This window comes from Nyctibius grandis, unplaced genomic scaffold, assembly GCF_013368605.1.
Source record: "Nyctibius grandis isolate bNycGra1 unplaced genomic scaffold, bNycGra1.pri S41, whole genome shotgun sequence".
Taxonomy (NCBI): domain Eukaryota; kingdom Metazoa; phylum Chordata; class Aves; order Nyctibiiformes; family Nyctibiidae; genus Nyctibius; species Nyctibius grandis.
Window position 1 is genome coordinate 85,363 of NW_027167475.1, and position 9,854 is coordinate 95,216.

At 53.6% G+C, this 9,854-nt stretch overlaps 1 protein-coding gene across 4 annotated transcripts in view; it reads left to right on the forward strand.

Annotated features, from left to right (window-relative positions):
- Positions 1-9,537, forward strand: part of LOC137677228 (guanylate-binding protein 1-like) — a 17,878-nt gene extending 8,341 nt beyond the window's left edge. The window contains exons 1-11 of one of the 4 annotated variants that reach the window (XM_068424504.1): positions 2,228-2,317; positions 3,936-4,147; positions 4,239-4,366; positions 4,731-4,840; positions 5,157-5,359; positions 5,477-5,719; positions 6,019-6,287; positions 6,868-7,080; positions 7,206-7,308; positions 7,439-7,632; positions 7,747-9,537. In XM_068424504.1, coding sequence (XP_068280605.1) covers positions 3,955-4,147; positions 4,239-4,366; positions 4,731-4,840; positions 5,157-5,359; positions 5,477-5,719; positions 6,019-6,287; positions 6,868-7,080; positions 7,206-7,308; positions 7,439-7,494 — 1,518 coding nt within the window. In that variant the 5' untranslated portion in view covers positions 2,228-2,317; positions 3,936-3,954 and the 3' untranslated portion in view covers positions 7,495-7,632; positions 7,747-9,537. Of the gene's footprint in view, positions 1-2,227; positions 2,318-3,379; positions 3,440-3,935; positions 4,148-4,238; positions 4,367-4,730; positions 4,841-5,156; positions 5,360-5,476; positions 5,720-6,018; positions 6,288-6,867; positions 7,081-7,205; positions 7,309-7,438; positions 7,633-7,746 lie in introns of those variants that run through there. The other 3 variants (XM_068424508.1, XM_068424505.1, XM_068424506.1) reach the window with 3 other exon arrangements.
- The last annotated feature ends 317 nt before the right edge of the window (positions 9,538-9,854 follow it).

Consider the following 9,854-nt stretch of genomic DNA (forward strand, 5'->3'; position numbering starts at 1 on the left):
GACAAGGAGCTACTGGAGAGAGTCCAGCGGAGGGGTACGGAGATGGTCAGAGGACTGGAGCATCTCTGCTATGAGGAGAGGCTGAGGGAGCTGGGGCTGTTCAGCCTGGAGAAGAGCAGACTGAGGGGGGATCTTATCAATGCTCACAGATACCTCAGGGGTGGGTGTCAAGGGGATGGGGCCAGACTCTTCTCAGTGGTGCCCAGTGACAGGACAAGGCGCAACGGGCACAAACTGAAGCATGTGAAGTTCTGTCTCAATATGAGGAAAAACTTCTTGACTTTGAGGGTGCCAGAGCCCTGGCACAGGCTGCCCAGGGAGGGTGGGGAGTCTCCTTCTCTGGAGATATTCAAAACCCACCTGGACACGAGCCTGTGCGACGTGCTCTGGGTGACGCTGCTTTGGCTGGGGGTTGGACTGAATGATCTCCTGAAGTCCCTTCGAACCCCAACCAGTCTGTGATTCTGTGATTCTGTCTTCCTCAACCCTGCTGTGCACGTGTGCACTCACCAGCAAACTTGAAGCTGGAGCAGCAAGCGAGGAGGGGGTCCTTGGGTCTGTGCTGGGGTACTGAGGGTGACAAGTGTCCTGGGCACCTGAATGAGGGGACACCCTCGAGTTTGGGGTGGCTGTGGGATGAGCACGTCAGTGCTGGGTGTTTGCAGTGTGCGTCGAGATGGAGCAGGGGACCTGTCAGTTGGGTCAGAGGTCTGGGACGTGGGCATTGGATCTACCCCCCACGCTTGTGTGAGGGGAAACGGGGAGCGGGCATGTTGAGGGGAGAGCAGTGGGGAAACAGGGATGAGGGGTGCCCACGCGTTAGGGGGGGTGGTTCATGCCCCTGTGTGAGAGAGATGGGAACGGGGCCATGCGGGCACGTGAGGGTAAGGGGGCAATGGTGTTTCTGCAAGGGGGGTGATGGGGGTGTCCATGGGGGATGGGATGTGTTTTGAAGGGGGCGTGGGCATCCGTTTGAGAGGGGGAGGAGGTACAGGGGTCAGTGAGGGTAATGGGGTCCGGAGCATGTCCATGAGGTGATGCTGGGGGAACAAGGTGCCCATGGGAGAGCAGGGGCTGAGGTTTGCTTGAGGGGGGGCACTGAGGAGCACGTCTGTGTGTCAATAGTGCGTGTTCTTGTGCGAGGGCTGCACAAGGGGCACGAGTGCGGTGGGACCATGGTACGTGTCTGCAAGAGGGGAACACGGGGGAGGTGGGGTGCATGTTGGGACACGGGGACTTAGGGGCTGACCAGGGTGTTTCTTGGCAGGCCCTCAGATGAGAGGCTCATGGGGGTGGTGGCACGTCTACGATGGGCATGGGGAGAAGTATCTGGGGGAAGATGCACAAGTGGGAGAGCAGCAGAGGCCATGGCAGGACTTTTGGGGTGTGGGTGAGAGAGCTGATGGAGGGGACATGTCTGTGGGTGGAGGAGAAGAGGAAGCATGTGTGCTGGTGCTCCAAGCGGGGACAGGGCGATGCGGAGGTCGAGTTGGAGCGGTAGGGATGGGGAGGTGAGGGGCCCACTTGGTGGATATAAGGGGGAAGGGGGAACCTTCTTAATGTTCTTCATCGCAAGCCCGTTGTGCTAGAAGGGCGTTGATAACGCACAGATGTTTTGGCTGCTGCTGAACGGTGCTTGCACAACACCAAGGCCTTCTCTTCTTTCCCACTCTGCCCCGCGCAGTGAGGTAGGTGGGGGTGGGCAAGAAGTTGGGAGGGAACATGGCCAGGACCTTCAAAGATCATCTACTCCAACCCCCTCGATGTGAGCAGGGACATCTTGTAGTCCATCAGGTTGCTCAAAGCCCCATCCAGCCTCAGCTTGAGCACTTCCAATGATGGGCCAACCACAACTTCTGTGGGGCATCCACAACTTCTTTGGGCAACCTGCTCCTCTATCTCACCACCCTTCCACGCTAGATAACAACATGCTAGGCAATAAGAAAGTGGGCTCACAGAAGAAGGGGTGGGGGAATATCTCTTAAGGTGGGTGTAACTCTGAAACTGTCTGGGCAGCTGGGAGGTGGTGAGGGTTTGCTTTTGCATCACTTGTTTTTTGTTCTTGTTCCCTCACTTATTAAACCGTCTTTATCTCGCCTGCCCAAGTTTTCATGCTTAGCTGCTGGCCAGGCTCAAACCACCAGCCAATGAGGGAGTTTTCCTCCTCCCTCCTTGTCCGTGACTTTCACTTTCGGTCTCTGACTCACACTATATCCCGGAACAGGAGGAGACGGACCAAGGGCACAGGAGAAAAGGCAGAGCAGGACCCAGGCTGCAGCAAAGTTGTTTCAGCCCAGAGCTGCTGACGAAGACGACGGTGAGTCCCTTGCTCTAATCCCTCCTCCCCACCCCCCAAGCAGCGTTGGCCAGCCGGGCTGTGGAACGACTCCTTCTGACACCAGCAAGTGACAGCAACCCCAGCAAGTGACAGGGACATTTGGGAAAACCAATAACAGGAGCATGCTGCTATGATGGTCCCAAGAAAATCCCAAATTCCCCAAATCTGGCAGAGGCAGCTTGGCAGAAAAAAGGAAAAGTATTAGGACACTTAACTGGGAACAAAACTTTACAAAAACACGATAAAGGAAGAACTGTGCCCAGCAACAAAGATCGGCATGTTGCAAGCTGTTTTAGCTTCCAACCCCTGGACACTGTCCAAGGAGAAATCTGATAGTCCCTGGACTGAGCTGTCCAGGTCTCCTCCCACCGCAGTGGGGATGCAAATTGTTCAGGGGCTGCCCCTCTCGGGCCTCACATTGGGTGCCAATAAATCTGTCAGTGTTTAAGGCTGGGCAGAGGTTTAGCGGTTGGTCGACAGACGCTCTCTCTTAACCCTTTCCTTCCCCAGAGGGAAAAACGAAAAAAGGGAGAGAGGCTTAATGGTTGGAAAGTTAAAATGGTTTTAATAAACAATAACAAGCAAAAAGAGGATAATAAATAATGAACTAGACACAAAACCACTACTGAACTCCCCACGATGACGACCACGTCACCGCTGACACTGCAGGGCAGGCACTGGGGAGTCCCAAATCAGACGCGGCACCAGGCAGGAACGTGGATCAGGTTCAGCGAAGGCAGGAGTGTGGGCAGAGCCCTCCCTGGACGCCGGCCATGGGGGCACAGAGCGCGACCCTCATGGTCCCTCAGCTTTAAACTGAGTATGATGTGTGTGGGATGGAATACCCCGTTGGTCAGGTTTGGGTCACCTGTCCTGTCCGCTCCTCCCCGCAGGTGCGACACTTTTACGGTCCTTTCCTTTGAGGAACTGCTCATCAATAACAAAAACATCCCTGTATTGTCCACACTACTTTCAGCCCAAATCCAAAACACTGGAGTGTGGGAAGGGGATCACCCACCAATGCACAGGAGGAGGAAAGGAGATATGGGAGCCTTGTGAGGGCAAGGACCAAGCATGTCCCTGTGAGAGGCACGGTGGAGGGTGAGAGGGGTTTTATGGGGTCAGGCATAAGAAATTAATGAAGCAATTCATAAGCACCTCTCCTAAGCTTCAATTTACCCACTAAGCTGTCCTTTCCTTGCAGCTGGTGTGACCCTCCCATCATTCCTGTTGCTCTAGAGCCCTGTCTGAGGCCATTGCTGTGTCCCACACCCATTTTTGCATGATTAACCACACAGCAAGCTTCAAACTGGTGTTCAGGACATAATGCAGAGTACTCTCACTGTCCCACTGGGCTTTCAGAAACTGAGCTATTTCTGTCACCAGGCAACGGGGAAGGGGCCGTGCACGTCTGCTAAGCGTCAGTGTTGCCTTCACAGCATCACTTGCGAGGGGCAAAAAGAGGAGGCGTGGTGGAAGGAATTTGGTGCAATGCATGGTTTGCTTCGAAAAATGAAGTAGGATGATGACTGTCCGTGTTTGGACTGTGGGGTGTCCCCACCTTCTTAACCAGCCTGTCTCGCCTTCTCCTCTGCAGGCCGTGCTCGCTGTCAGCAATGGCTTCCAGAATCCTCATGCCAGTGCCTGTCTGCCTCATTGAGAACAGCCAGAGGAAGGGGCTGGTGGTCCAGCAGGAAGCCCTGCAGGTGCTGTCCAAGGTCACCCAGCCTGTGGTTGTGGTGGCCATCGCAGGGCTGTACCGCACTGGCAAGTCGTACCTCATGAACAGGCTGGCTCGTCAGAGGAAAGGTGAGGGAGGTCCCAGCACAGCATGGCCAAGGGACCTGGGTTTTCCTACTCTGTCTTTAACACTGTTGAGACCCTTGCGTCCTCCCCACAGGTTTCTCCCTGGGCTCCAGCGTGCAGTCCCACACCAAAGGTATCTGGATGTGGTGTGTACCTCACCCTTGCAAGCCTGGACACACTCTGGTGCTACTGGACACTGAAGGGCTGGGAGATGTGGAGAAGGTGTGGAAGAAGCAGAATGTCCCTTTGTGCATTCCCAGCACTTTGTGGAAGCTCTTGAGGGCCCAACCATGGTGATCAGAGTCAAGGCATTCCCACCACCCCTGGTGGCCTTTGGCCTGTGTGCTGGGAAGAGCCAGAGGCCATGGGGAAGGAGGTCGGGGTAGATAAGTTTGACAGACCCTGAGAGGTAAGAGTTGAGGTTAAGGCCAGCTACAGAAAGACATGGAGATAGCATGGGGATGGGTCTCTGCAAAAACTGGTCTTGCCATGGCCTGTTGGTTAGGGGCATTCAGGGTGTGGGGATTCGGGGCTTTGCTCATACTCAGGGGCTGTTATTGGTAAGAGCCAAGGGTTGTTGTTCCAGTGCGACAACAAGAACGACACATGGATCTTTGTGCTGACTGTACTGCTCTCCAGCACCCTGATCTACAACAGCAAAGGCACCATTGACCAGCAAGCCATGGACCAGCTGCAGTATCCTTGGTGGGACAGTAGCACCAGGGGATGCCCTCCTCTCCCGGTGTGGTGGGCTAGGGGTTGACAAATCCCAGCTCCTCAAACAGCTGCAGAACCTTCTGGTGGTGCCCAGTGACATGCTTTGAGTCCTTAGGGGTCCCATGTCATGGACCTCAGGGCTTAGGGTTTTTCTCCCTCCTCCGTCTGGTGGTTCCAGGCCATTCTCTGTCCCTGCACAGTCTCCTCTCTTCCCCATGAAGTGCTGAGTGGTTGCAGGATGGCGATGCCCCTGCATTCAGACCTGAGGTCCCTGTTTCCTTAGCAAGCTCTCCAGCTATGTGGTGAAGCTGTCTGAGCATATCAAGTTGAAAGCAGCACCTGAGAAGAGTGAAGATGAACTGAAGGATTCAGAAAAATTTGTCCTCTTCTTACCAACTTTTGTCTGGGCTGTCCGAGATTTCACACTGCGGCTGGAGTTGAATGGGAAGGAAATCTCTGAGGACGAATACTTGGAGAACGCACTGAAGTTAAAGGCTGGTAAGGGAATGGTGCTGTGCTGCTGGAGATGTCCAGCCTCAGACACAGCAGCATTGGAGTGTAATTCAACAACAGCCCAAGCCTGGTGAACTTGCTCCATGTCCTCTTACCCCACAGGTAGCAGCCCGGAGATCGAACGCTACAACCAGCCCTGGGAATGCATCCACCAGTTCTTTCCAGGTCGCAAGTGCTTTGTTTTTGACCCACCGGCCAGAAAGAGGGACCTGGACCACTTGGAGGAGCTTCAGGATGATGAGATCGAGCCTGAATTCCTGCAGCAGGTGGAGAAATTCTGCAGCCACATCTGGGAAAAGTCTCCACCTAAGACCGTCCGTGGCGGGCACTTCGTAACAGGGAACAGTGAGTACTGCTGTGCAGAGGGTTGGATGGGCAGCAGCTCTTGGTCCTGTGTGTGGGGCAGGATCCAATGCAGAGTCAAATGAGGCAGGTGGGGAAAGGGAGAGCTTTTGTGCTGGCTGCTGTCCATGGAGCTGGAGTTGGAGCTTCTGGATGTTGCAGGCAGGGTGGGAAAGACTTAGGAAAAGAAGTTGAGGAAGAGTGTGGGAGGGAGGCAGCAGGGATATGGCCGGGTCCAGGGTGAATGGGAGCCTGCGTTTTGTTCAGGCTGCAGATGTCTCATCCTTGGTCCTCCTTGGCAGTGCTGGGGAAACTGGCAGAGACCTACGTGAAGGCCATCGAGAGCGGGGCAGTGCCGTGCCTGGAGAGTGCGGTGGTCGCCCTTGCAGAGATTGAGAACACAGCAGCAGTGAAAGCGGCTGTGACGTTGTACCAGGATCTGATGAAGCAGCGGGCGAAGATGCCCATGGAGACTGTTCAGGAGCTGCTGGAGCTGCACACCAAGTGCGAGCAGGAGGCACTGAAGCTCTTCATGGCATGGGCATTCGATGATGACATCTGCTATTTCCAGGCAGGTCTCATAGTAGGTGATCCCCAGCCCAGCCAGAATTCCCCCAGGTACACCATCATCCCCTTAGCTCTGGGAAAATAGCATGGTCCTGCGGGACAGGGATCTGCCTGCCTCCTGCCAGACGACACTGCTGTGTCCTCTCCAGAAGACACAGTCCCAATGCCCGCTCCCACATTCTGGAAGCTGTCTCTGCTGTGCTCCCTCTTCTCCCTGGGTTCTAAAGATTTGCTACAACGGGGATGAACCTCAGCCCTGCCCGTTCTCTTCCTGCACCCAGATGTGTCTGTGCCCTGGCTCGAAGCCTGTAGCCTTCCACACCTCCCCTGTGCTGCTGACGAATTCTTGTCCCTGTGTTTTGTGAAGCCCGTGGTCCCTGGCATGCTCTCTGCCCCTGTGCACCTTGGTGCAGAGATGTCTGTGGGTGCAGAAGGCCCTCCCCATCTGTCACCTCCCAGCTGATTACCCCCCAGACTGGAGATCCCAATTCCCGTGTTGACCTGGCTTGATTTTTGCCTGGCATGAGAGTGGTGGATGCAGCTCAGCCTGGGCTGACGCCTTCCCTCTGCATCTTTCCACACAGCGCCAGGTACAGCAGGTCAAGGAGAAGTTCTGCACGGACAACGAGCAGGCGTCCCGTGTCAAGTGCGAGGCTGCTCTCAAGGACCTCTCCCAAGACATGGAGAGACGAATCAGAGATGGTGCCTACAGTGTGCCAGGGGGTTACGAGCTGTTCAAAGGAGACGAGCAGGCACTGGTGAGGAAATATCGGGAACTTCCTGGCAAAGGGGTGAAGGTAGGAACAAGAGCAGCTCCCCTTCAAGGGGAGAGGCTCCATGTCCCATCCCCTTCCCCCAAGATACAGTTTCTCCCCAGCTGCTCTTTCTCCCCTTGACCTCTCTTCTACCCGTGGTCCTCCAGGCTGATGCTGTCCTGCAGGAGTTCCTCCAAAGAAAACAGGCTGTGGCCAAAGTCATCCTCAAAGCAGACATCTCCCTGACAGAGAAGGACAAGGAGCTGAAAAGTAACTTGTGGTCTGGAGAAATGCCACTGCCTGTAGAGGGGCAAGCATGATGGAGTGGGACAACAGGACTCCTTGGGGGCTTGTGCGCTCAGCTCCTGCCCTTGCAAGACCCTTGTTTCTCTGTCACCAGGTGAGCAAGACCGGAATGAGAGAGCTGAGCAGGAGAGGGAGGTCCAGAGGAAGTAGGAGGCAGAAGACAAGCAGAAGTTGCAGGACCAGTTACGCAGCTGCGAAGAGCACAAACTTCAGCTGAGAAAGAAGCTGGAGGAGAGCTGTGCGAAGCAGCTGGAGGAGCACCAGAAGATGATGAGCCATAAATCAAAGGTACCAAGTGGGAGAGTGCAGGGGCCAAGATGTGGCTAGCAGGCAGGAATGGCAAAGGGATCCCAGCTGGGTCTCTCCCCTTGCTCCTTGGTGACAACCTGCCTGTCTTCACAGGAGGAGAGTGTGTTGCTCAACGATGGCTTCTTTGACAAAGCCAACTACATGCAACTGGTGAACAGAAGACTGGAGCAGGAATATTGCACCACCAAGAACAGCTACATGTCCTGGATCGACATAATTATATCGATACTCATGGGCTTGGTATCTGTCATATTTCGCTGTTGGAAGTAGTGGGGGATCTTTCTCAAATACTTTAACGTTCCTATTGTAAGAAAGTAAGAGAGGTGTGTAGTGTCCCCACGTACAATTGTGTGGCATTTTGAAAGCCCTTCATGCAAGATGCTTGCCATAGAGTGTTTTCATGCATGCTTCCTCCAGGAGACGATCTCTTCCCTCCCAGAGCACCTAGTTTCTCACTTCATCTGAAGGCCCGGAGAACATCTAAAGCCAGGGTGGCCTGGGGCACAGAAAGGCAGTAATGGCAGCAGGCCGGTCTGGGAGCATTTTGCCATGCTCAGAACATGCCATTGGGGGATCTGACCCACGTCTTCTAGAGACCTCCTCACCAGGCCTATGGGAATCATGCCCGAGAGAGCAATGCAGCATCAAAGTGTAGCAATACAAAATCAAAGTTACCAATACTAAATCTTAGTGCACTATTATACCAGATTATGTGTGACATTGGTCACTCACCAAAGATCTGCAGTTGACAAGAGGAGTAACCTCAAGAGGCGTCCCAGCTCAAGGGGAGATCACCGCCATGCAGGCAGCTGCTCAGCAGGGAGAGCTCAAAGAAGGCTCACTCAGGCTGTCATACCTGGTCCTGCACTTGGGTCCCAGCAACCCCACGCAATGGTACAGGCTTAGGGAAGAGTGGCTGGAAAGATGCCCGGCTGAAAAGGACCTGGGGGTGTTGGTCAACAGCCGTCTGAATATGAGCCAGCAGTGTGCCCAGGTGGCCAAGGCGGCCAACAGCATCTTGTCTTGTATCAGAACTAGTGTGACCAGCAGGACTAAGGAAGTGATCATCCCCCTCTACTCAGGACTGGTGAGGCCACACCTAGAATCCTGTGTTCAGTTTTGGACCTCTCACTATAAGAAAGACATTGAGGTGCTGAAGCGAGTCCAAAGAAGGGCAAAGAAGGTGGTGAAGGGTCTCTAGCACAAGTTTTATGTGGAGCATCTGAGGGAAGTGGGATTGTTTAGTCTGGAGAAAAGGAGGTTGAGGGGAGACCTTGCTCTCTACAACTACCTGAAAGGAGGTAGTAGCGAGGCGGGTGTTGGTCTTTCCTCCCAAATAACAAGCGACAGGACGAGAGGAAACGGTCTCAAGTTGCACCAGGGGAGGTTTAGATTGGATGTCAGGAAAATGTTCTTCACTGAAAGGGCTGTCAAGCATTGGAACAGGCTGCCCAGGGATGTGGTGGAGTCACCATCCCTGGAGGTATTTAAAAGACATGTAGATGTGTCTCTCAGGGGCATGGTTTAGTGGTGGACTTGGCAGTGATAATTGAATGGTTGGACTTGATGATCTTAAAGGTCATTTCCAATTAAAAAGATTCTCTGATTCTATAACTTTCAATGCTGCAAACTCAATATCACAGAGAAGGAAGAGCGATGGCAGCTCCAGTGCCCTCAAAGACATGAGCAACTCTTCGAGGAGCAGCAGGTGAATTGAACTGAGACCTGGTGCAGAAGACTGTTGTCCCTACTGTAGGGACTTTGACTGGTCTCCTAATCATGACTTTATCTCTTCCATTGATGAATTTGGGGCTGTTCCAAGAAGGTCTTGGATTGATTCCCTTTCAGTTTGTTCCTCTTTTGTCAAATTGCAAACTCAAAACGACTTGGGGACAAACACAACGTACTGTTCTGCTGTTTTGAAAGTCCCACTTGTCTAAGGCAGTTCAAGGTGGCTTTAAAAATGTTGTTTACAATGAAATTATTTTGTTTAATTTAACACTTCACATGTATGCAGTCCCCTTTATAAAATATGTATGCGCGGGTGTTGAGCCACGGCGAGAAGGCCTTGAGAGAAAGAGAGTTGGAGGCCTCTCAGGGGGTGGTCATGAGTGTCCTAGCTCTGTTCTGGGCTTCCTGGCAGATGAAAGGTGACTCAGACAGAAATATTTATCCCTTATATCCATACAGAGGACTGTAGC